At 44.3% G+C, this 26,570-nt stretch overlaps 1 protein-coding gene across 6 annotated transcripts in view; it reads right to left on the bottom strand.

Annotated features, from left to right (window-relative positions):
• PASK (PAS domain containing serine/threonine kinase) overlaps positions 1 to 19,518 on the bottom strand; it is a 47,961-nt gene extending 28,443 nt beyond the window's left edge. For 2 of the 6 annotated variants that reach the window (XM_039489347.1, XM_039489350.1), the window contains exons 1-11: positions 19,325 to 19,517; positions 18,829 to 18,921; positions 15,954 to 16,155; positions 13,756 to 13,991; positions 11,784 to 11,954; positions 9,202 to 9,342; positions 8,470 to 8,604; positions 7,831 to 8,124; positions 7,289 to 7,457; positions 2,816 to 2,987; positions 393 to 1,699 (exon numbers count right to left, since the gene is read on the bottom strand). In XM_039489347.1, coding sequence (XP_039345281.1) covers positions 393 to 1,699; positions 2,816 to 2,987; positions 7,289 to 7,457; positions 7,831 to 8,124; positions 8,470 to 8,604; positions 9,202 to 9,342; positions 11,784 to 11,954; positions 13,756 to 13,991; positions 15,954 to 16,116 — 2,788 coding nt within the window. In that variant the 5' untranslated portion in view covers positions 16,117 to 16,155; positions 18,829 to 18,921; positions 19,325 to 19,517. Of the gene's footprint in view, positions 1 to 392; positions 1,700 to 2,815; positions 2,988 to 7,288; positions 7,458 to 7,830; positions 8,125 to 8,469; positions 8,605 to 9,201; positions 9,343 to 11,783; positions 11,955 to 13,755; positions 13,992 to 15,953; positions 16,156 to 18,828; positions 18,922 to 19,324 lie in introns of all 6 variants that reach the window. The other 4 variants (XM_039489352.1, XM_039489348.1, XM_039489351.1 and 1 more) reach the window with 4 other exon arrangements.
• Between the last annotated feature and the right edge of the window lie 7,052 nt (positions 19,519 to 26,570).

Genomic DNA, 26,570 nt, shown 5'->3' with positions numbered 1-26,570 from the left:
GCCATTAGAAGATGGCAGGCAACAGTGCAAGTGTTCTAGAGACTCTTCAAATAACCACCCACAGAAGAGCAGTGACTGCACCTTTAGAAGTGGCAGGTTAAAGAAAATAAAAATAAAAAGATTCCTTGTGTTTTGACCAACACCTGAGATTACTAAATCAGTGAATTTTAAGAGAAATTTACTCTTCATCATTTATGCTACTTACTTTGCATTTCGCTCCATTTGGACAATGAAAACAGACTGGCCCACAGATTAACCTTTTTCCTCCTGCAACTCCAAAGCCTCCTCCCATCCTCTATCCCAGAATCATTGCATTCTTTCAGAAAGGAAAAGAAGTGTGTCTAATCAAAAGCTTCAGAGGGTCAGAAATGGTCATTTGTTTAAAAACTTACTTAGTCGTGAACCATCTCTGTGATAGCAGTTCCCAGAGTAGCTGCCTTCCAGGATCTCGGAGTCAAGCAAAGGAACTGACCGAGATAATGTAGCTTCTGGTTTCACAGGGGTGGATATTACTTGCATTTTCAAGTTCTGCTGCTTGAACAGCAGAAAGTCTTCTTGGGGATTCACATCACTGTTCAGAGGGCTTCTGTTCAGATGAACCCCCATGTTCTCTGCAGCACTTTTAGGCACTGAATGAGATGTTCTGGAGGAATCCTCTTGAATATTTTCCAAATGTGTGACGAAATTCAACCACCCCTGGCCACCCTTTGGGGAATTGCTATTCAACAGGAGCTCTTCCTGTTCAATTGTAGAGGAATTAGTCTTCTGGGCCAGGAGGCTGTCCATATCTAAGTCACAATCCACCACACCAGGCAAGTGTGTCCTCAGAAGATCTGAAGTAGTATCTGAACAATTGGCTGAAGTCAGCTCTGCGCCAGTGTTCAGGTCCAGTTCCTTAAGACCTTCACAAATGCAATTTACCTTAGTGCCCGGTTCTTGGATTTCTTTTAAATTAATGGCAGCCCCCAAAGCAGAGGCATCACAAGCTGGTCGACTTTCTGAACAAACATCTTGGCTATTACTCCTTCCAACGGGAAGGAAGGATGAACAGTCAGTCAGTTTGGAGTTTTCTATTGTCATCTGCTCAAAGCTGGAGTTCCTTGTCCCACTCATTGACTTTGTATTTGCAAACTGCTCTGTAATCACATGGGCTTGCACATCTTGTCTGAAGTAAGATGTTGCCCCAAGCCACGGTTCATCTAGTGTTGGTGTCCCAAATGAGAGACAGGTAGCATCACACAAAGATCTATTCAAATCATTGGTCTCAGTTTCTTCTAATCTGCAAGGAACAAGCATCTGAGGGTCCAGTAGTAAAGTAGCCTTTCCCTGAGGTTCAGAGGAAGATTGACACTTCATGGTTTGATATGGTAACCTAGAGCTCAGTTGGCTATCTAAATCCACAAGGACTTGTGGATGTTCTTCCTGCAGCAGGTCAGAAAAGCTACCGGTCACATCAATGTTCACCTGCTGAGTCTCAGATGGTATTGGACCATCACAGTCTCTCATTGGGACTTCAGTATCCTGACCAAAAACTGATTGTTTTGAATCAGATGGTTTGGGATTGTCTGCTGCAGAGAGGCTCTGGGGTGAGTTATTAGTTTCTGCAGTTTCCATCACCGTGATGACTCCATCATGCTGGCTCTCAGACAATGGCTGTTCATCTGTGGCTGGCAGGCCACCAGTAGCAACACAGTCCACACTATAGGGATTCAAATGTGTCATTAATGTCAGGGCCAGAAAAGAATGAGGAAGAATTCCTCAATACACAACTTGCACTTTTGTTGTTGTTTTTTATAAGATTCAGTAGGAAACTCTTGGTGCAGACTTCCCAGTTCATGGAAAATCCAGTCTTAATGCAAAGGAATGGCTAAAGTTAGTATATGGAACAGGCTGCTAAACATTGTTCCAATAGATTGTCTAAGAAATAGATCTAGAACAAGAGTGAATTTGCCACAATGAAAAGAAAACAACCTACAGCATACGGCAGGACAGATGTTAATGAAAGATCTGTATTGGGTTCCCGGATATAGTTTTTATATACAGTTTTATCTATGATAATACAAAATGTTCTTTAGATTATTGTAAATTTACAAAGGCAGTAACAATTCTAACTCGAGTTAAACATTAAATGAGGGATAGTGCAGATATAAAAAGGTTTTAGAGTCTGTACTTAAACTATGGATGACAAATACAGTTCTGTTAATGTAGAATTATCATTCTTGTAGTGAAAAGAAAAGAGAGAAGACTGACCTAAAGAGATGCAGCAGAGACAGTTGGGCTGTTATACTAATAGAGTGCAAAGTTCTACGGGAAGACTAAGTACTAAATGAACCAAGACTTTTACATAGCGTATAGTGACTCTGAGAAGGATGGAACACTGTTTAAAACATAGTTTCAGCTAACCTAGCTTCTAGAACACTTTTGCTGGATAACATAAATGGGGCCAAGCAATGTTAGAAATTGGTTTACCTGGAACTGTGTTTAAACACTTCTTTAAATCTATTCCTGACCTAGTGCAGACAGAAGCTAGGTATCACTTCTAGCTGGGGAGAAAGTGATCCTTGCAGCGCAGAGTGGTGGTAGTGGGTATTCTAACAGGCTGAGTATGGGTAGGACTAAAGAAGCAGCAGAGATGGGCAAGATGCTTTACCTGCCCTGCAGATAGCAACTCAGCTGCAGAAAACCAAGTACAGGAGGCTAACACTCTCCTGACCCCTCCTAGTTCAGTTTTACAAATAATGGAACAATATTTCTTGCAGTTGTTGCTAACTGGTTTGGTTTATAGAAGCGGTGACAGTGCACATATAAGACTTACCCATTTAAATGTGTGAATGTCACTGCAGGTGATGAGAGAGTAGATCGCAAACTGCTCCCACTGTTCAGCCAGGTCTCTGCACTAGTGAAAATCTCTTCTGCCTGGCTCTTTGCTAGTTTCTGCTTCTCGTGTAGCTTGCTGGAGATGCAGTCCTCCTGCAAGAGGCTGGCATCTGTACCAAACAAGATGAGACAATTCTTCAGATTTAGTCTTTACTGCAGATATGTCAGCTTTCATAGCTCAAGAAGCCTGGGAATGGCCTTGCTCTGTATCTAGTACCTAATTGTTTAAAGAGTTGAACTGACCCAGGTGACAAAGGGGGGGGGGTCACAACTTAGCTTCCCAGAAAAGCATGGTAGAGTGCTAAAGCGTCAAACACATAGGTGGATTAAAACAGAAGAAAGCATCAGCTCTGAAACCACTGGGTAGGTGAAGAACCTGAGCACTACTTTTGGATTTACCACTGTGTTCAAACCTGGGACAGTGAATCTGAGCTCATGCTCAGATCCCCACAAAAAGCCTATGACAAATGCAATACAAGAGAATTTACATTATTTAACATTAAAATTATTTCAAACCACTCCAAAATCAAGGATAAAAAAAAACAAAGTTCTGTTTGCTATGGTAACCTTAATTCACCCAAATTGCACATCTAGGATAGAAAGGAGAACAAAGCTCCAAGATTTAAGGAAAGACTCAGAGAACAGAAACAGGGGTCTGTTACAGGGCAAAAAAATCCAAAGGGAATCAGAATGCAAGTGAGGATGCGAGGTAGAGAATCATAGAATAGAATATCAGGGTTGGAAGGGACCTCAGAAAGTCATCCAGTCCAACCCCCTGCTCAAGGCAGGACCAATCCCCAACTAAACCCCCAAATAGCCCCCTCAAGGATTGAACTCACAACCCTGGGTTTAGCAGGCCAATGCTCAAACCACTGAGCTATTCCTCTAAAGTAAACACACATTGCCAAAACTACATACAGCTAAACTAGGCTGTATACAGCTACAGAATGAAGATACAAAGTGACTAAATCTAGACTAAACAAGAAAAGTTCCTCCCAGAATCTATTTGGCAAAGACTGACAGTCCACAAATTCCTTTTGGTTCCAGTCACCACATCCAAAAGGGAACCAGAGGACAAAGCTGAGAACTAGAGGGAAATGTGAAGCCAATACCCGTAAGTCCTCAAACAGCTGCCATTTGCCTTGTGCAAATGATCAACATATAATAGTTCACTCATCTCAGATCTCTAATTATTATTTAGGACCAAAATTCTCTGCAGGCATAACTCCATTGGAGTTACTCCTGTAGCTAATTTAGCCCTTAATGGCTTACCAAAGGGTGTAGTACCAAAATACTCCAACACACACTCAAACTATAATTTGAACCTCTACAGTTTGCAGAAAGGGAGAAATCAGAGTCCTTTGTCTTGGATTATAACATGAATCAATCTGGAATTTACTGTAGAAAAGCCAGCCTTCTGAAACACTTTAAGACTTTGTTTTGTTAAATTTCTAAGTTACTTCTCACCTGCACAATACACACACAAGGTCATGTTTGTCCACAAAGGTTGTATTATGCTCAGACGCTCCTTAAAATATCTTCATAAGAACGGCCGTACCGGGTCAGACCAAAGATCCATCTAGCCCAGTATCTGTCTACCGACAGTGGCCAATGCCAGGTGCCCCAGAGGGAGTGAACCTAACAAGCAACGATCAAGTGATCTCTCTCCTGCCATCCATCTCCATCCTTTGATGAACAGATGCTAGGGACACCATTCTTTACCCATCCTGGCTAATAGCCATTTATGGACTTAACCACCATGAATTTATCCAGTTCTCTTTTAAACACTGCTATAGTCCTAGCCTTCACAACCTCATCAGGTAAGGAGTTCCACAAGTTGACTGTGCGCTGCGTGAAGAACTTCCTTTTATTTGTTTTAAACCTGCTGCCTATTAATTTCATTTGGTGACCCCTAGTTCTTGTATTATGGGAATAAGTAAATAACTTTTCCTTAGCCACTTTCTCCACATCACTCATGATTTTATATACCTCTATCATATCCCCCCTTAGTCTTCTCTTTTCCAAGCTGAAGAGTCCTAGCCTCTTTAATCTTTCCTCATATGGGACCCTCTCCAAACCCCTAATCATTTTAGTTGCCCTTTTCTGAACCTCTTCTAGTGCTAGAATATCTTTTTTGAGGTGAGGAGACCACATCTGTACACAGTATTCAAGATGTGGGCATACCATGGATTTATATAAGGGCAATAATATGTTCTCAGTCTTATTCTCTATCCCCCTTTTTAATGATTCCTAACATCCTGTTTGCTTTTTTGACCGCCTCTGCACACTGCATGGACATCTTCAGAGAACTATCCACGATGACTCCAAGATCTTTTTCCTGACTCATTGTAGCTAAATTAGCCCCCATCATATTGTATTCATCTATCTTTGCATTGAGACCAGCATGGAAAATACCCATGCAGAAGGAGAATACTTTTAAAAGTCTGAGATTATGGAGACAGCAGTTATAATGGAAACTTCGACATTACTTTATCCAGAATCTTCACAGAAGCAAATGCTATCCAGAGCAGGATTTGGAAGTAATTCTATGAGTCAAGTCCACTGCACTAATAAAAGCTTGCATTGGAGGTCATGGCTTTGCTTTCAAAAGGAAAGCGCTAAGTTATTTCATTAACAGTTGACAATAGCACTTTTGAAAAGCCACTGATCCTCATCAATATATACATAATTGGTGCCAGAGAGCAGTTGCTACAGAGGGAAAGGGAAAAGAACAGAATGAAAGGAAAAGAATAGAGACAAAACACAGAGTGGGTGGGAAGGCATACTGCTGAAATGTGATCAGAGTAAGCAGCCGGAAGTACTTTTAAATATAAGGAATCTTATAGAATGGTTGTGTGTATCAGTGACAGCTAGAAGTTTGCTGAACACAGTAACCAAAACCATTCCCCTCTCCTTTTCTTCTTCAAAAAGAAGCATGCAAAATAAAGCCACACACCTTAAGAATTTGCTATAAAAAAAAAATAGTGTGATTAGCAAGAATGCCTTAGATTACAGTAATTGCACATTTGTTAGATAAAAGTATTTCAGCCTATTAAAAGTGAATTTCCAGGAGAATTTTTAAAAATACTCACCAGTGTTTCCAGCTAAGAGTGATCACAGTGGTAGTTGCCATTGCATAGCTATTTCTCAGAAGGAGCTCATTTTGGAAGATGTAGACTATGACTTGGGATATACAGCTGATTTCAATGCATGAAAAAGCAAGGAATTTAGCAAGACACTGTAATACCAAGTCTAATATTTTAACAGCTCCATTAAATAGTAAAATTAACTAACCAAAACACCAACAAGAGCTCTTTTGTTAAACTAGAAGTTTAACTACAATGACAAAAGGACTGAACATACCTTACAGCAACTTGATACATTTCTTGTTTCCCCCACCCCAGGTATTCAGCTCACAGATGCATTCTCCAACCATGCAACTCTACTTGATTGAGAATTCTTCTGTCATATTTAAAATACTTTTACTGTTCTTTTGTAGTAGACTTATGCTGGAGGATGTTGCTAGCTGACAACAAGTGTGTATTTGATCCATAGACAATCACATACTGCTGAAGGGCATGCCAGCTGCCCTTTATTCTGACTGAATGGAAGAAGCAATTAAACTCATTTATGGAGTAAGGTAGCTGAAACAATAGAAGCCACCATCCAAAGCACAGGCCACACTGAAGGCCTGAACACGAACTAACTCGGGGAGAAGGAGAAGAATACCCCTGGGAACAGATTTCAAATGAAGGGGCTGGAGCATTGTTCCGAATGCCACTGTGTGTCAGAGCAAGAAAAGCCATGAGAAAGCCAGAGAAGCAGTGATAGCAAAGAAGCCTAGAAAGAAAGAACTTCTTGTAGACAGCGCCCTGATTGGAAAGGTACACTTGGAAACTGTGAGCAAGAAAGAAACTGTCTCCTTTTTGTTCCTACTGTGTTGAAGGGAACAGGAATGTGCGTCTATTCTTTATAAATAGACAGGATTGCACCAAATAATATACCTGACTCATCAGCACTTTCTCCTCTTAACAGAAATAAACCAGCAAAGCTCCAAATATTGGCTAACCAATATTAAGGTTCTCCTTTAAAACGCTAATACAGTAGACTTCTGCATACCGACACCTCTGTCAAGCCAGTTACATTTCAAACATTTTAAAGTGCTTTGAGAAAAAAGGATGCTATACATGCAAAGTATTATTTATTCTTGGTATAATTATTTCTGAACTGGCATGTTCTTTGGTTTTTTGCCATTAGAAATGCAGAGGGAAGTAGAAGTAAAATCAAGTTTCCATCCATGCAATGTAACTGATTATTTAAAACGTGGTTTCAGCTATACAGAAATCCAATGATTTCATAGCACACACAACCATTTTCAGTGACATGCTTCTCCCCTTTCAGGTCATTTTACCTTCACTATTATCTGCTATACAACAGTCTCCCCGCTGGGCTCTTTTAATATCTCCAGAGGCTCGTCCATTTTCTGTCTCCATGCAATCATCGAGAGGGGGAAATGGCAAGGAGGATTCATCAGTTCTATCCATGTGGCTACAGAAACCAGGAATCAGGAAGGTGATGTTCTAAAATACAGAGTGCAACAGTATGAACCAGACTGACTCCTTACTGGTTGGTGACAGATGCCAATAACCTGTGCTGGTGGAGAAAGCAATCCAATCTGAAACTTGTGGAAAGTCAGACAAACATGATCCACAACAGTGATGGAAGAAAAGAGATTGCATAGTCTTCTCCCGCATACTTAAAATTTGTTCTAATCCTTTGGCAATCCTTTGTTCAGAAGTTAACTTCTGCACCAATGACCACCCCACACTTATTTGTTGAAAACAGCAGTTCTAACTGAGCAAGTGGAATAGATTCTTTTGCTGGCAGACTTGAGATCATTAAGACACACCAATCATTTTTGGGGGGAGGAGGGGGGGAGAATTCAGTCCTCACCTTTCCCAGCAGCTCCTTTTTCTCATAGCCAAATAGCATTAAAGCAAAGCTGTTGTTGATGCCACAGATGGTCCCATCTTGTTGGAGTGTGATAAACCCACTGATGGCAGTGAAAACCCAGACAGTGGCAGAGTAAGAATAGTCTGTGGAAGATCCTGTCTTGCACTCCTGTTGGAGTCCATCCTCAACCACTGGGACTTGGTCCTCATCAGGAAGGCTAGCCCTCAGCTTTAAACTGAGAGGAAATGTTGTGCCCTCCCTGGCTCGACCTACAGATCTCTGGATCTTGAGATTCTAAAAAGAGAAACACTGTTTACATTACAGCATGCACATCAAGTTATGTACAGGAAAGCTTTCCAGTTGGTGGGGGCGTAGAGGGAAGAATGTGTTATTTCATTAGGAGAGATTCTGCATTGAAAGCCCTAGCTCATTACCTAGCTAGGAAACACCTGAACTGCAATCAACAACTCCATAGCCGTTATCAGGAGACTTAGGTCTCAGGTGCTAGTTCTGCCACCAGAGGCTCTATTTGTTACCCAACTAGAGAAAGCCAACGCATATGAAATATGAAGACTGTGCAGTATTTATATCACAAGTGATAAGAGCAAGGAACAGCTTAGTTGATAGACCACACTGTACCTTTGGAATTTTCCTGCCAGGAGGAGGGATCTGCAGCGAAGGAATCAGGTCTGTTATGTAGTGCCCAACTACTTCTTCCAATGATGTGTAACCATGGAGATGTGCAAAAAGAAGGTCACACGATGTAATCTCTCCCTTAAAAAGAGTTCACATGACCCTCATAATTGTAATGTTTTAACCACAGGCCACACCATTCCCAAACAGCAGTTTATGCTAATATCAAACAATATGGCTGGAAGTGCCCATGAAGAGAGACAATACCAATAACAACCACTGATTCAGTAACCAGATGCGGCATAATACAGTGCCACTCTGACACTATTTTTATGCACAGAAACCACATGTAGCTAAAATCCACGTGAGGCAAGTGGAAAAACAGAATCTGAGATTTCCCCCAACAAAAAGTGCTTATACACAAAGATTTACAATCATGTCTGCTAATTCACTTGCAGTATTTCATCTATTCCACTGCAAAGTGTCCTTTGAGGAGAGACCACTCAGCTAATCTTGTTAGAAAGTGCACATCAAGACTGAGATGAACTGGCACGGCTGCGTGGGAGAAACTTGCAGAGTCTGCCCACACTACACCTGGCTCCAGCCAGTACTACATACATCTTTCATACTCATGAGTACTAAATTGTCTGTTAAGGCTTTTAAGACCCCCTCACTTGCACAAAATCTCTTATATCCAATTGCTCTGACATTCTGTGACTAATAGAACCGAACACTCACATCACTTCTGAAGGAAACAGAGGCAGAGAGCCTTTCCACTGGTTCCAGCACAACCACACAGCATCGGCTGTCCTTGCTTCTCATTCTCCTCATCCAGACTGAGACAGGGATCTTCTCATTGCTATGTCCTATAACATCCACCTGTTAACAGAAATCAGCATTAAATACAGTATACCAACATGTCTCTTTTTACCTACCAACAGCTTCAGGGCAATGAGAGCTGAATAAGATATGCAAGATAAAGGATCTTTCTATTAATTTTTCAAACAGGGCAAAGTGAAAAAGTCTTCCTTAATAGTGCCAATTCCTCTTGCATTCTCCAAAACATTCAGTTAAATGGGAACCTCCATTTGTACTATAGGGGGTTTGACAAACAGTTTGAGCAGGACTATAGGATTGCAAAGCAAAGCTGAGCTGTCATATCTGAGATGAACTACAAGTGAGACAAAGTGGTAATCTTGGGGCAATCCCACTATACTTATAAGGCACTAACACATGAAGGAACAGTTAAATCAGTGGTTCTGAATCTTTTGTACTGGTGACCCCTTTCACATAGCAAGCCTCTCAATGCGACCCCCCTTATAAATTAGTAACACTTTTAACACCATTATAAATGCTGGATGCAAAGCGGGGTTTGGGTTAGAGGCTGACAGCTTGCGACCCCCCATATAATAACCTCGCAACCCCCTGAGGGGTCCCGACCCCCAGTTTGAGAACCCCTGAGTTACATCAAGCATCCTCTTTTTGTGTAAACTAAAAACAGAAGAAAGCAGTTGGCACCACACAATGAGGCACTCTATGGCCAATGTTACTCTACCCTTCTTGGGGGCATCTTTGAGTCTGTTCTAAGTTACAACAGAAGCCTGGACCAGTGAAGGATTACAGGAGACAAAAGCAACTCCTTCGTGCGCACTGTTCCTACACTGCACTTGGTGCTCTTTGGCTGCAGCCAAAGATCTGACCTAATGCCTTTATTTCCTGAACTATTTCTTATCTTCCCTTTCAACGTATAATAGACATGCAAATAGACACTAAAAACGAGACCACAGCACATTCAGTGCATGCATAATATCAATATGCAAGCTGCATATTTATACATTTATATCTCCAATATTGCGGCTTTGCTGAAATGCTGTTACAAATAAAGTTGTTTAAGTTACTCAGCCATTGAAAGAGCATGCAACATTAAAACTTCTTTGTGCTTGGATAACAGCTTTGTTTTTAAACCTCATACCTGACATGCACAATCAACATGGAGTCCTCAGTAAGATCCAGTGCTTTTGCTTTGTTAGAAGAAATATGGCTTTAATATAAAGGGCCAAAGATTTGCAAATAGCTCACTGGTCACACATACTATGTTGTTCTCTTCAACCTCAGAAAAATGATCAAGGTGTTTCCCAACTTTTGCATGCATTTTTAAAAATGATACTCTAACACCATACATTCAAAGATGCATTCCTTATGGGAATCTCAGTAAGTTACAATAACCAAAACAGCAGATGGATCCTTGCAAGAAGAGTTATCGGTGGCATTACTGTGGAAATAAACCAGCAGACTCAACTTCAACGGTAGCTTTATTAATTTCAACTGTAAAAATGCCAGTTTCATTTCTCCTTGGAATAGATTCCTCTCAAATAAGAGGATTATTTCATATGAGGTTTACTCACTTTTTCCCCCTGCCCTGTTCATATCAGGGCTTACTAGTTTTGTGATAGAAAGGGTTAATGCATTTATACTACACCACAAGAAGTCTCTAAAATACATTTAATAGCACAAATTTTGAGTTGAACAGCTGCCAGAAATGCTAATTTTTGTTCTGGGGCCTCAGAAAACCAAACCTTCACTTTTCTCCCCAAACTTGTCTGAGGACTGAGAAAGCTGTAGTTGTGAAGTGCTGTAAATCTCTTTTAAAAGAGAAGACCCACTGAGAGGATATGAGCTCGTTTTCCCCCCAGAATATTTGCACACGCATTAACTGTGGACAATAGCAGCAAAAAAAGGCTTTTTTTTTTTTTTTTTTTTAAAAAGACATTTCTCTCAGACAGTTCCACATACTTTATGGCTTATTATATTTCCTTGAAGGCAAGATATCAATTGTTCTTTCATGTTCAGTTAAGTGTTTTGTCATATATATCCTCAGATATTTCATGGCATTTGACTGCTTTGATAACTATTATAATTCATGGAATGCAATTTAAGAGTTTAATTTTTTTTTAAATTACATTGAGGCAGCCCTTGGGAATCTTGCATTAGTATTAAACTGCTCTATGTTGAGCCATTAACATTGGTTCTCTCTCTAGTGTCCATTATGAATTCACTTGAGCAAAAGTCATCCTGACTATACAAGTTGACACAAGGAAGAATCTTATGTGTGCCTCCCAAATGGACTTCATAAGCCAGAATTAAAAAGGCAAAACATGTTTATAAGCTTCTTTTCAAAAAGAAATGCCTCCACTGTCAAACAGTGACAAAAGGTTACCTCTAACCCAGGGACATGTACTGGAGGACACTGAAGAGTTAAACTGAAATAATCACACAAGGGTACTTCTGTAAGGGATTATTTGCTTGAACATCTCACACACCACTGTTCCAGAAACCACAGCTGCATATCCATCAGCCTCCACATGGTCCTCCCCTAGGGCCTCCACTATACCCTGAGTAGATTTTGATATCAACTGGGATAGCTTCTGACCAATCAGCTCGTGACTACTGTACCCAAGGAGCTTGCAGGCTTTGTCATTGGCAACGAGAATCTAGAAGAGACGAAAAAGAATGCAGTAAGAATTTTATTTCTAGTTCTCCTACCGGGGGCTGGTCTAATATTTCATTATGTCATATCTTCTCTCAATGGAAGTTGGAAATGATAGGTCTTACTTTTATTCTGAAACCTGTTATGTATTTCACTTCATACTTAGTAGTACACCTCTACCTCGATATAACGCTGTCCTCGGCAGCCAAAAAAATCTTACCGCGTTATAGGTGAAACTGCGTTATATCGTACTTGCTTTGATCCGCCGGAGTGCACAGCCCCACCCCCCCAGACCACTGCATAACCATGTTATATCCAAATTCCTGTTATATCAGGTCGCATTATATCGGGGTAGAGGTGTATTCCTATGTCTGTTTCAATTTTATGATAATCTGCTGCTGCACACTTTGTCTACACTGCCAGTTGAATGACAAAACTTTTGTCATTCACAGGTGCTTAAAAAAGCTCCCCGAAAGACAAAACTTTTGCCATGGCAAGTGGCAGTGTAAATGGCTCGTTGTCAGCAGGAGCGCTCTCCTGTCGACAACGTGAACCCCGCTCGTACGAGGTGGAAGTATTTTGCTGGCAAAAGAGCTGACAAACAGAGTTTACGCTGCCCGACTTTTAGCAACAGCCATGTCGCTAAAAGCCGTGTAGTAGAGACAAAGCCATAGTCACGTATCTGGTAAATGAAACAGAGATACTGCTTTCCTTTTATCTTTCCACCCTTCTTATATTCCTCTCGGCACTCTCCAGCTGTTTGGCTTCTGAAAACAAAACTATCTAGTGGAATAAAATTATGTTATATTTACAAGTAAATCCTAAATAGGACTATAGTTTTAAATATATCTAACAGAAGAAACAATTGATCAGCAACCTGCAGATTAGTATCCAAAAATCCAATTAGCCAACCCTTGCTCTTAACTTAATTACAATTCCTTTAAATTGATTATAGTAAAATAATCCAGTTAGCACAGTGAAAGGGTCCTTCTTTACAAGCTACATCAAGCCACAGTTGTCTCCAGCTTACTGCGGCTGCAACTGCTGCTTGCAGCTGACCAGTCTTTTTTATTTTAAATAAAGTGACCTGCTCCAGACCTTCAAAAGGTGCATTAACCACACAGTGTTTACAGTTCTTAAAGCAATTTTGTACCACAAAGAGCATTTTACATACTCAGTGTAGGACCTATGTCCGCATGAGAAAAGCCTAAACTTTCGGTCACCTAGAAACGCTGGTCATAAGCTTAAATGAATATAGCACTAAGTACAGAGAACTCCAAGTATATTTAAATTTTATAATTTGTATTAAAGTTTGTCCTAAAGTTTTATTTTCCCCTACTCTGCTTGAAAAGGGCTCAAGAGATCAGTGTTCTGTCTGATCTTGTCTTGTGCATTTTGCAAATTATAAACTATACTTGGGATACATAAATCTCACATATTTTTAAGACATGATAATGACTACGAGTTCTGTTACATATACAAGTAAAAATTACACAAGTCTGCATCTACATAAAGCTATGTGGTTTATAACAGAACTATACAAAGCTCATTTTTAGTGGGTGGTCCTGCTACAGCCATGGTAAAAGGCTGGAACAGGCAGTCCTCGAACTTAAGACACAATTGGTCCTGAAAATTGCGTCTTAAGTCGAAACATTGTAACTCAGAACCGCAATCCACTCCATTCTGGGACGGAGCGTCATAAAGTCGAAACCAATTGTCGTAAGTCAAATCAAGGTGTCAATTCAGAAATGTCTAAGTGCCGTTCATCGTAAGGCGAACGTCATAAAGTCGAGGATTCCCTGTACCTCTGTTGTCCTGACATCCACAGTGAAGATGGCTTTATTTGGGTTGCACACAGCAGCTGGGAACGAATGGAGGGATTTCTCTACACTCAGAACATTCAAGGAGGAACAAGAAGAGGTGCTATCGACTGAACAGGATAAGGAGGCAAGTTCCAAATGAGCCCATGGGTTACCAAGTGTGCCAGAACAAATGTTGTGAGCAGCCAGTGAAGATAAGCAATAGGAAGTCCATCCATCCGCTAGAAGAAAAGGAAAAAAGATTAACATCTCTGTAGCTAAAGAAGTCTGATATAAAAGAACATTTAGTGGGAACACAATTTTCAGGGAAAGATCTATCACCCACTGAAGCAACTGTCAAGTAGTTTAGTCGAAAAATTTAAAGGTTTTGAAAAATCTTTCTTTAAATACAAAAGCCTAGTATTACATAGAAATGTTTTCAATATTTTTTAATGTTAATAAGAACAGTTGTTTGGATCAGATTTAAGTATTCCAGTACCTATGACTCAAAAGCTGGAAAAATGCGATGTTACTGGTTCCCATGCACTATTTCACTAGTCTATTTTCTTTTGGCCAAGCTGAGAAAAGAGCAAATGATGATTTTAAAAATTCTCTCAGTTTTAATAATCTAACCTATTATTAATGATTTTTACATAGACACTGTCCCATTAAATATTTGTTTAGTCAGAAACTAGTTAATTAGCTGCTTATAACTACAGCAGCACTGGAACTGGTGAGGAAGCACTGTTCACCCACCTATACTTTTGACTACTAACAAACAAACAAAAACAAAAAAAAAATCTGTAGGGCACATCTTGCCAAGTGACTGTGCTGAAATTCTCAAAACTCCTACATTGAAAGAGAGGTACTTCAGGAAATATCACAGTGTCACCTATAAAGTCATTTTACTCCCAAAAGAACAAGGAGCTTTCAGGGGTAGGCAGCACAGGAGAAGGTGTCTAAAACAGTGGTTCTTAAACTTTGTTTTCCCCACGGACCACTTGAAACCTGCTGAGGGTCTTGGCGGACCACTTAATGATCTTTCCAAATGTTGTTTGTACTGTTAGCTAACTATTGTAAAGTGCTTTGGATAAAAGCATTATATAAAAAAAAAACCTTAATAATAAAAGGTTTATTTGTTCTACAAATAAAAGCACACAACTCATTTTAATATCAGTAGTCTTACCTTTCTAATGTGATGGATGTGCCCTTTCCCCCCTGTTGCAGCAGCCCCCGAGCTGGGCTGGGAAGGAGGGGAGTCTCTCCCACTCTCCATTGCCGCGGCAGCCCCCGAGCTCGGCTAGGAAGGAGGGTCTCTCCCTCTCTCCCCCACCAGAGCAGCCCCCAAGCTGTCTGTGTCTCTCTCTAGACACAGAGCTGAGGCTGGGAAGAAGGGCCGTCTCTCTCTAGCAGCCGCAGTCCTGGAGCTGGGGAAAGTCACCTCTTTCTCTGGCCACCGCAGCTCTGCACATCCCAAATTCCTCTCACCCCCTCTTCTCACCTCACTGCCCCCTCCCAACTACCCACTATTCCTCCCAAGGCCAGCACCTCACCTTACATGTGCATCTTCTCCAGGGTTCAGGCACCTAATTAGTGGAGCCATGCCTGCGCAGCTCCACTAATTAAGTGGGTGGCCGTTCATTCTCTCATGTGCAGCCACCCCAAGGTTCGCACCTTAGAGGGAACTATCTGCGGACCACCTGAATGGAACTTGGACCACAGTTTGAGAACCTCTGGTATAAAACAAGGCAACATAAGGGTACATAAACCATTATGCTGGTAATAGTCACCATGTAGTAAGACCTTCATCCAACCCATGTATATGCTCTGGGTTCAGAAGTAGTCAAATTCCTTCCACATCCCTATATCTGTTCTAGATTCAACCACCTTCTCCTCCTCGCCCCTTTGGTACAACTTCCTGAACACGTTATTTTTTTTATTTTTTTTTCCAATTACTTCTTTAACTGTATCAGAGGGGTAGCCGTGTTAGTCTGGTTCTGCAAGCATCCGAAGAAGTGGGTATTCACCCACGAAAGCTCATGCTGCAAAACGTCTGTTAGTCTATAAGGTGCCACAGGATTCTTTGCTGCTTCTTTAACTGTGTCATTTCTAATTTATTGGGAAAGTCTTAAGGCATTGGAAAGAACACATATCTTGATTCATAAGTTCACATTGCCAAATTCAGAGTGCTACACGATAATCACCAGACAAAGAAGCTTTACTCCGGCAGAGTCTGGAAAGCCCACTTCTTCTACTCTTATTGGTCCAAGGGTAGGATTTGCTCAGCTCATCAGAGTCAATTGGTCCTGGAAGGGGTAATCCTAATGAGGTGCCCTCTTCAGAGAAGACACAATCCTTGGTTGCCATATTCAGACCCTGTCTGGAACACCACAGCTAGGAATCCATCTATAATGGAAATATAGAAGAGACCAAGGAGATCAATGATTGAGAGAACACTACATGGCATACTGACAGCCATCAATGTTCCCCAGTTTGCACCACGAAAAATAAAGACAGGGTGAGGTGAAGACAAGATTTTCCATGGAGAGATGAGCCTTTGGTGTGGCTCTCTGCTGCTCATATAATACTTTTACTGTTGTTCCAGTATTAGTATTCCTTAAGGAGACCCATCTTTCCCTGAAAGATTAATTTCTCAGCAATCTTTATTATGTATAACTAGCTATTTAGTAGTTTCCAAATTCACAATGGAAGAGACAAAGTAAATGCTACACTCTACATTATGTGTCTCTCCTCTACTGATATCACTTTATTTAAACAGTAAAAGTCTTAGGGCTTAAGAAAAGTTGTAGAGGTTTTGCACTATCCATAGAGAGTACAATCCAGCCACATCAGTGTTAGTCTGATAGCTTCATCAATCAAACAACTGGAGACACAAAAGAGGTACACATGTCCCCCACAGAATTCATGTGCTTAATCTTAACACACACATCTATATCTATGCAAAAGAGAATTAAATCGGGCAGTTACATATAGTTAAAAATTAGGGCTGTCGATTAGTCGCAGTTAACTCACACGATTAACTCAACAGAATTGATAGTGAGTAATCGCACTGTAAAACAACAGAATACCAATTGAAATGTTTTAAATATTTTTGGATATTTTTCTACATTTTCAAATATATTGATTTCTATTACAACACAGAATACACTATTATTTTTTATTACAAATAATTGCACTGTAAAAATGATAAACAAAATAAGTAGTATGAGGTGAATTGAAAAATACAAGTACTGTAGTGCAATCTCTTTAATGTGAAAGCATAATGTTGATTTTTTTTGTTACATACCTGCACTCAAAAACAAAACAATGTAAAACTTTAGAGCCTACAAGTTCACTCAGTCCTACTTCTTGTTCAGCCAACCACTAACACAAACAAGTTTGTTTACATTTACAATTCTTATTTACATAACCTGAAAGTGAGAACAGGCATTCACATGGCACTTTTGAAGCCGGCGTTGCAAGGTATTTACGTGCCGATATGCTAAACATTCGTATACCCCTTTATGCGTCGGCCACCATTCCAAAAGACATGCTTCTATGTTGATGATGCTCATTAAAAAAATAGCGTGTTAATTAAATTAATGACTGAACTCTTTCGGGGAGAATTGTATGTCTCCTGTTCTGTTTTACCCGCATTCTGCCATATAGTTCATGTTATAGCAATCTCGGATGATGACCCAGCACGTTGTTCATTTTAAGAACACTTTCACTGCAGATTTGACAAAACGCAAAGAAGCGTGAGATTTCTAAAAATAGCTACAGCACTCAACCCAAGGTTTAAGAATCTGAAGTGCCTTCCAAAATCTGACTGGGACAGGGTGTGGAGCATGCTTTCAGAAGTCTTAAAAGAGCAGCATTCCAATGCGGAAACTACAGAACCTGAACCACCAAAAAAAAGAAAATCAAACTGCTGGTGGCATGTGACTCAGACGATGAAAATGAATATGTCGGTCCGCTCTGCTTTGGATCGTTATCGAGCAAAACCCGTCATCAGAATGGACGCATGTCCTCTGGAATGATGGCTGAAGCATAAAGTGACATATGAATCTTTAGCGCATTGGCATGTAAATATCTTGTGACACCGGCTACAACAGTGTCATGCAAACACCTCTTCTCACTTTCAGATGACATTGTGAACAAGAAGAGGGCAGCATTATCTCCTGCAAGTTGTAACCAAACTTGTTTGTCTGAGCCATTGGCTGAAGTAGGACCGAGTGGACTTGTAGGCTCTTAAGTTTTACATTGTTTTATTTTTGAAGGCAGGGGTTTTTTTTGTACATAATTCTACATTTGTAAGTTCAACTTTCATGATAAAGAGATTGCACTACAGTACTTATAGTAGCTCGGGGTTCTCAAACTGGGGGTCGGGACCCCTGATGGGGTCACAAGGTTATTATGTGGGGGGTCGCAAGCTGTCAGCCTCCATCCCAAACCCCGCTTTTCCTCCAACATTTATAATAATGTTAAATATATTAAAAAGTGTTTTTAATTTATAAGGGGGTTCGCACTCAGTGGCTTGCTACATGAAAGGGGTCACCAGTACAAATGTTTAAGAACCCATGTGTAGATTAATTGAAAAATACTATTTGTTTTTTACTGTGAAAATATTTATAATAAAAATATAAAGTGAGCACTGTACAGTTTTTCTTGTGTTGGAATTGAAATCAATATATTTTTTGAAAAAGTAGAACATCCAAAAATATTCAAATAAATGGTATTCTATTATTTTTAACAGCACGATTAATCACAATTAATTTTTTTAATCTCTTGACAGCCCTATTAAAAATACATTGCTTATGCATTATCTATTTGCTAATGTGGAATTTTTATAGTTGCCCTCCAAATGCCCTTGTTTCTTTATACATCATTAAGAAACAAAGACTGGAAGGATTTTTTTCCCACCCTAGAGGGCTGGTTTGATGTTTCAGACATAAATTGTTAGCCCTCGCACCTTAACTGAAGGAGTTAGGATGCTTTAATAAAAGCATGCTTTCTCCAAAACATTAGTCACTGAAGTTAACTAGGCATTATACACACAAAACAAACTCCCCATCTCACCTGCTCAACTTGTGCTCTCGTATTACCTCCCATTTCATCCTCTCACTACTTTTCCAGGGCTGAGTCTTGTCTATGCCAAGAAAAGCACCCACCCTGTCAAGGGGATCAAGAACAGGTGCCGCGGAGAAAGGAGGGGTGGGGGGGCGGAGGAGCATAATTAAACAGCGCCCCCTTAGCCCGAGCCCCGCGAACCCGCGCCAGGCCCCAGCACAGCCGTACCCCGAGGGTAACCCGTCCCCCGCCCCAGATCAGAAACCATGGATACAATAGGCGCCACAGGAACCTGCCCCCAGGAACACCCACACCAAGGGAACGTGAGGCCAAACCAGCAGAGATCCGGTCCTGCCCCTCGCAACGCCCCACTCCCAGGGAGCATCTTTCACTCCCCGCCCCGCTCACCCCCGCCTGGCGACCCACACTCTCCCTCCCCGGAGCCCCGCCCCGCCCCGTCCCTTCCCCCCGTGGCCAATCTCCTCCCTACAGGTCCTGGACTCACCACCACGGGCACCGTCCTTCGCTTCATCGTCCCCCGGGGGCCATAACTACCTCGGGCCCAACACGGCCGCTCCCTGCCCTGCCCCCACCTCGGGGAGCCGGTCACCGGGACCTGGTGGCGCGTGTTAGCGCGAAGGGAAGGCGGGAAAAGCACTGTCCCCACCAAGGCCAATCAAGATGGTGAGAAACGCGGACTGTACAGATTGACAGCCAGAGGAGCCAATCAGCTCCCGAGTCTGTGCCCACCCGGCCGCTGAACGGCAAAAACCCGGCGTAAATGGTTGCTAGGGCCCCCTTGGGCCCGGCCCACGGGATGTCAGAGGAGGCAAAATTAATTAAGCATCTCGAATCGCGCTCCCCGCGCCACGAGAGACTGCTGCAGCCAGGGTTGCAAATTCTGGTTGGATGTATTCCATATTGATGGGTACGTGCAGGGCCGGCTCCAGGCCCCAGCACGCCAAGCGCGTGCTTGAGGCGGCATGCCATGGGGGGTGCTCTGCCGGTTGCCGGGAGGGCGGCAGGCGGCTCCGGTGGACCTCCCGCAGGCGTGCCTGCGGAGGGTCCGGTGGAGCCACGGAACTGGCAACCGGCAGAGCGAAATGTCTAGAGCCGCCCCGGGTACGTGTCACCTGGGGATGGGATGCAGAGATAGAGTTTCTTGACACCTTAAATGACTGCTTCTTGGAGCAGCTAGTCGTGGAACCCACCAGAGGAGAGGCAATTCTTGATTTAGTCCTCAGTGGAGCACAGGATCTGGTCCAAGAGGTGGATATAGTTGGACCTCTCGGTAATAGTGACCATAATATAATTAAATTTAATATCCCTGTGGCAGGAAAAATACCACAGCGGCCCAACATTGTTGCATTTAATTTCAGAAAGGGGACCTACTCAAAAATGAGGAGGTTAGTTAAACAGAAATTGAAGGGTACAGCACCAAAAGAGAAATCTCTGCAAGCTGTGTGGAAACTTTTTTAAGACCCCATAATAGACGCTCAAAGTTACATGTATACCCCAAATAAAAAAACATAGCAATAGAACCAAAAAAGAGCCACCATGGCTAAACAAAGTAAAAGAAACAGTGAGAGCCAAAAAGACATCCTTTAAAAAGTGGAAGTTAAATCCAATTGAGGAAAATAGAAAGGAGCACAAACACTGCCAAATGGAGTGTAAAAATACCATTAGAAAGGCCAAAAAAGAATTTGAGGAACAGTTAGCCAAAAACTCAAAAAGTAATAGCAAATTTTTTTTTAAGTACATCAGAAGAACAATCAGTGGGGCCACTGGACGATCAAGATGCTAGAAGGGCACTCAAGGACGATAAGGCCATTGCGGAGAAACTAAATGAATTCTTTGCATCGTTCTTCATGGCTGAGGATGTGAGGGAGATTCCCAAACCTGAGCCATTCTTTTTAGGTGACAGATCTGAGGAACTGTCCCAGATTGAGGTGTCATTAGAGGAGGTTTTGGAACAAATTAATAAATTAAACAGCAATAAGTCACTAGGACCAGCTGGTATTCACCCAAGAGTTCTGAAGGAACTCAAATGTGAAATTGCAGAACTACTAAATCAGCTTCTGTACCAGATGACTGGAGGATAGCTAATGTGACACCAATTTTTAAAAAGGGCTCCAGAGGTGATCCCAGCCTAATGGGTTGCGCCGGCCCTGCCTCTGCCCCCCAAGCCTGGGGAAGAGATGGAACAGTGGGGAATGGGCATGGGATGGGGAAGAGAAGGGGCAGGGGAAGCAGAGGCAGGGTGAAAGAGGCAGTGGAGCCGAAGGGGGTGGGGTGGGGAGGAGATAGAACAGTGGGGGAAAGAAGGGGGTGGGATGGGGAAGAGAAGGGGATTTGGGAAGGAGGCAGAGGGGAAGAGGCTGGCAGAAGGAAGTGGCTGGCATGGAGAGGAGATGGACCAGTGGGGAATGGGCATGGGATGGGGAAGAGAAGGGGATAGGAAAAGCGGGGGCGGGATGGGGAGGAGATAGAACAGTGGGGGAAAGAAGGGGGTGGGATGGGGAAGAGAAGGGGATTTGGGAAGGAGGCAGGGGGGAAGAGGCTGGCAGAAGGAAGTGGGTGGCATGGAGAGGAGATGGACCAGTGGGGAATGGGCATGGGATGGGGAAGAGAAGGGGATAGGGGAAGTGGGGACAGGAGGGAAGCTAGAGCCCAGCATGCGGCATCTCCTTGGCAGAAGCTGGGGCTCCCCTGTTAAGCAGGCCCATCGAACCCTCACCCTGACAAGCCCCACCTCCCCAGCATCTAGACCCCCCCCTGAGCCCCAAACAGCTTTACCTGGACCCCTGCAGAGTCCCATTGCCCCTGGAACCCCTCAATGAGCTTCTGTGCATCCAGATCTCCCACTGAGACACCTGCACCCAGATTGCCCCACAGAGAACTCTCTTACCCCCACCTGGATCCCCACATAGTAAGTCCCTCTGCACTTGGATCCTGCTGCCGGGCTGAGCCTGTTCACCCACACCTGGTGTGCCTAGCACAGGGAGGCAGGGCCCCAGGGTTTTTCTGGGACAGGCCTGGCCCTTGCACTGTGTCAGGGTCAGGTGCAGCCTCACTGCTGAGTCCCTGTCCCAGGGTGGGGTGGGGGGAGGCTGCAGAGTAATCTCCCATCTCCATGCAATCCGTGGCCTGTGCTCTCCACTACCATGTTGGAGCCTCCACATTTATTTATTGACAAATAAAATGTGCAGAATTTTAAAATATTTGTACACAGAATTTTTTGGTGCAGAATCCCATCTGGGCTATGGGGTGCTGTGCAGCTGTGGTGGTGGGACTCTGAGGAAGGTGGTGGGTAGTGAGGAAGTCTATGGGCGAGGGACGCTGGGCGAGCGGTGTGGTGTGCAGGGTGCTGTGCAGTTGTGGTGGGAGGCTAGTGGGGGAGGTCTCTGGGAAGGGTGTAGGCTGGGCATAGAGATCTGTGGTGGAGGCCTCTGGGCAAGGGGGCATTGGGCATAGGTGGGGCACTGGGCAGGGGGGCAGTGTGGTTCGGGCCCGCCCTCAAGGGGAAGGGGCATACTGGTAGCACACGGCTGCGCAGGCCAGTGTGCATCTGGCAGCTGCTCCCGCCGTGCTGTGCCTCATTGCCCCCAGTCCACCCTTCACTCTGGAGACTGATGATCCCGCCCCCCTGCACCTTGCCCCATGGGGGCCCACAAATATGTTTGGCCCCAGGCCCATAAAAAGTTAATCTGGCCCTGGGTCTGACCCAGTAGGACCATTCTTATGTTATTTTCTTATGAGGTTTCATCACATGACATAATATTTAATTGAATATTAATATTTAAATTCATAGAGACTTCAGGACAATCCTGGAGAATTGGCAACCTTATGCGCAGCACTGCTGAGGTTAAACCACCTTCAAAATCTAAATGCTGCCCCAGGGTATAGCTACCCTATCCTAGTGTCACACTCGGGGGGTGGGGGGAGCAGAGCTACCCCATCCCAGTGTCACACTCGGGGGCGGGCAGAGCTACCCAATCCCAGTGTCACATTCTGGGGGAGAATGTGACATTATTGACATAAACTGTGACCGTATAGATAATTGTTGCAACCATTGTTATATATTTGCAGCAAATATTGTACAAAGGTTGTCGTGTGAGGTGTCTATGACAAGGTTATGGTTTGCTGGTTATGATTATGTGATCTGTATGCATGTATCATTTTTGTATTTAAAGTTATAAGTATTGGCTCTATACTGTCTGTATTTCAAACTTGTGCTATGCTTCTGGGTGACACCCCAAACTGTTACCCAAAATTGGGCCAGCTAGTAAGCTTAGGGAGGACTAATGACCCACCAGAGTTTGGCAGAAAGCAACACTTTTATTATACTGATAGCTAAGCTCAAAAGAAGTGGGGGGAGATCACACTTACACTTGCACACTCACGCTCCCAGGACAGGCATGGCACTGGAGATGTCAGGATGAAGGTAAGTCTTCCCGAGGCACGATGGAATACAACACAATGAACCACTGGCCAGGCAGTCCAGGCGAAGGGCCTTTACACAGTGGTGAGCTCCAGCCTGTTCGCACCAGTTTGCAGGAACCGGTTGTTAAATTTAGAAGCCTTTTTAGAACCGGTTGTTCCAGGACAACCAGTTCTAAAAAAGCTTTTAAATTTAACAAAGGCTCGGGCAGCTGTCCACCTGGCCCCGGCCCCAGCTCACCTCCCCCTCTCCCCTGAACGCTCCGCCCTCCTTCTCCTCCCCCTCCCCTGCTTCCCGCGAATCAAAGCACCCCCGGCTCGGGCTGGTCCCGACCGAACGGCTCCGACCCGGCCGAGCTCGGGGAGTCAGGCCCCGCGGCGCCGGTTCCAGTGCCGGCCGAGTGGCTCCGGCCTGGCCTGGCACGGCGAGTCAGGCCCCGCGGCGCCGGTCCCGGTGCCGGCTGAACGGCTCCGGCCCGGCTCGGGGAGTTGGGCCCCACGATGCTGGTCCCAGTGCCGGCCGAGCAGCTCCGGCCCAGCCCGGCCCGGGGAGTCGGGTTCCGCGGCGCCGGTCCCAGTGCCAGCTGAGTGGCTCCAGCCCGGCCCGGCTCGGGGAGTTGGGTCCCGTGGCGCTGGTTGCGGGCCCTGCGGAGCGGACCCGGTCCCAGCCCCAGGCAGTGTAGTAAGGGGGCAGGGAGCAGGGAGGCGGTGTTTGGTGGGTTGTGGGGGGGTGGATAGGGGTCGAGGCAGTCAGAGGGCAGGGAACAGGGGGATTGAATTGGGGCAAGTATCCTGGGGGGCAGTCAGGAAGGAGCAGGGGTTGGATGAGGTGGTGGGGGACAGTCAGGGGACAGAGAGAAGGGATGGTTGGATGGGGCAGGGGTCCCGGGGGGCCATCAAGAAGGAGGGGAGGGGTTAGATGGGGCGGCAGGGGACAGGGAAGGGGGGGGATGGGTCAGGGGTCACTGGGGGGGTGTCAAGGAACATGGGGGGTTGGATGGGGCACAACCCCCCAGGGGGGGCACGACCCCCTCGTGAGGTGAGGAGGAGGGAACCTGTTGTTAATATTTTGGCAGCTCATCACTGCCTTTACAGGAGGTACAATCTTGTGAGTGCACTGCTGAGCACATGGCCCCTTCCCCTTTAAAGACCTGCTCCTCATGGCCTGAGACTAGAGGTGACTTGGCCATATCTGGTTAGTCACACTCCACCTCGGGCAGTGTCCATGCACTGGGTGTGTGAGCAGTGCCTAATTAGAGTCCCAGACACCTTGTATACCTGGGCGCTCTTCTGATCTTCCAGCTGTTCAAGCAGCCCATTCATTCCACAAGCATTCCAGGAGGGAGTGGGAGGGGGAAAGCCACTTCACAGGTATTCAGAGAGGGAGAGGAGAAAAAAGCGGGGTGGGGGTGGGGGAAATGTAACAGACCTTTTGAGCCTACAGATTATACATAGCTTGCAGATCATGGGTGCTCCTACAACACAAACAGTGTGGTGTCAGCACTGCCTAGCCTGCTTGATGGCCCAATAAGGACCATCAGCTATACAACTGACCCATTGAGAGAAGGCAGATACAACTTGTGACTTGTCAAGGCAGGCAGGGATATGCCTATGGACAGAACTCTAAGGTTTTCCCATGCCATGTGCTGGGTGGCTTGTGATTGGAACAAAGAAAGCATAAGCCACATGGCAAAAGGATTATAAAAGGCATCATCGTCATCTCCATTTTGTCTTCAATACTGCTTCTAACCTCTGGAGGAACTTTGCTCCACTGAAGCTCTGCACAAAGGACTGAATGACCCATCCAAGCTGTGGATGTACTCCAGAGACTTGATTTGAGCCTGCAGTTTATTTCATCACTGCTACAAGCCTGATCCAAGAACTTTGCCATTACCGTATACGTATGTAATTGATTCCATTTAACCAATTCTAACTCTCATCTATATTTCTTTCTTTTCATAAATAAACTTTAGATTTTAGATTCTAAAGGATTGGCAACTTCATGATTTGTGGGTAAGATCTGACTTGTATATTGACCTGGGTCTGGGCCTTGGTCCTCTGGGATTAGGAGAACCTTTTTTTTCTTTTACTGGGGTATTGGTTTTCATAACCATTCATCCACATAATGAGTGGCACTGGTGGTGATACCAGGAAACTGGAGTGTCTAAGGGAATTGCTTGTGTGACTTCTGGATAGTCAGTGGGGTAAAACCAAAGTCTTCTCTGTTTGGCTGGTTTGGTTTGCCTTAAAGGAACTCCAGCTTTGGGCTGTAACTGCCCTGCTCTAAGAAATTTGTCCTGAATTGATACTCTCAGTTGTGCCCCGCCAGAAGCAGCATCGTTACAGGGGGATGGAGCTACCCCATCCCAGTGTCACACTCAGGGGAGGGGGGAACAGAGCTACCCCCATCCCCGTGTCACACTGAGGGTGGGAGGCAGACCAACCCATTCCAGTGTCACAGTCGGAGGGGGCAGAGCTACCCCATCCCAGTGTCACGCTCGGGGTGGGGAGACAAAGCTACCCCATTTCAGTGTCACAGGTTGAGGGGGGCAGAGCTACCCCATCACAGTGTCACACTCAGGGTGGGGGCAGCTACCTCATCCCAGTGTCACACTCAGGGTGGGGGGCAGAACTACTTCATTCCAGTGTCACATTGGGGGAGGGCAGAGCTGCCTCCCAGCCCCCTGGGAATTCCTGTTGGAATTATCTATCGCACGGATGGCTCTCCAGGTTGCATGTACACTCTCCTCTCCATACCCATCCACTATGGCTCCTAATCACTCTGATGACAAATAAGAGCCATACAGGTGCAGAGGAAATGCTGGATCTTATAGATGTGTAGTAAAGCAGCATCAAGATTTAAATACATTTACCTGTTGCCTAACAACCATCAGATATGCACCATAGAGTAAAATAAAACAAAACATTACATTCAGAAACAGAGATCAATTAGCCCACTAGGTCAAAGAAAAAGAGAAAAGCAAACCATTTCCTCTCAGGCAAAGCACCACTGATCAACGTGAAAAGTAGACAGCTGCACAAGATGTAAATTGATGCACCATTTGGCCTTAAACATTTTCTTGGCAAATTCGTTTGATCTCTTTTTAATATGGCAAATGGCAGAAGAAGCAGCCGCCGGAACCCTGCAGCAGTGATAGCGCTGAGGCTGCTGCTGCTGCCAATGAAGCAGCGTGGGTGGTCACCATCCCCTCCTCTCAGCACGCTCGTCAGTGCCTCCCTAATCTAGCCAGCGGAGAACTACATCTCCCATGAGGCTGCGGAGACTACACGCATGCGCCTGGGGTCATACG

The sequence above is a fragment of the Mauremys reevesii genome, linkage group 9, assembly GCF_016161935.1.
Source record: "Mauremys reevesii isolate NIE-2019 linkage group 9, ASM1616193v1, whole genome shotgun sequence".
NCBI classification, from domain to species: Eukaryota; Metazoa; Chordata; order Testudines; family Geoemydidae; genus Mauremys; species Mauremys reevesii.
The sequence above is the reverse complement of the archived record's forward strand: the minus strand, read 5'-3'. Positions and strand labels throughout refer to the sequence as shown.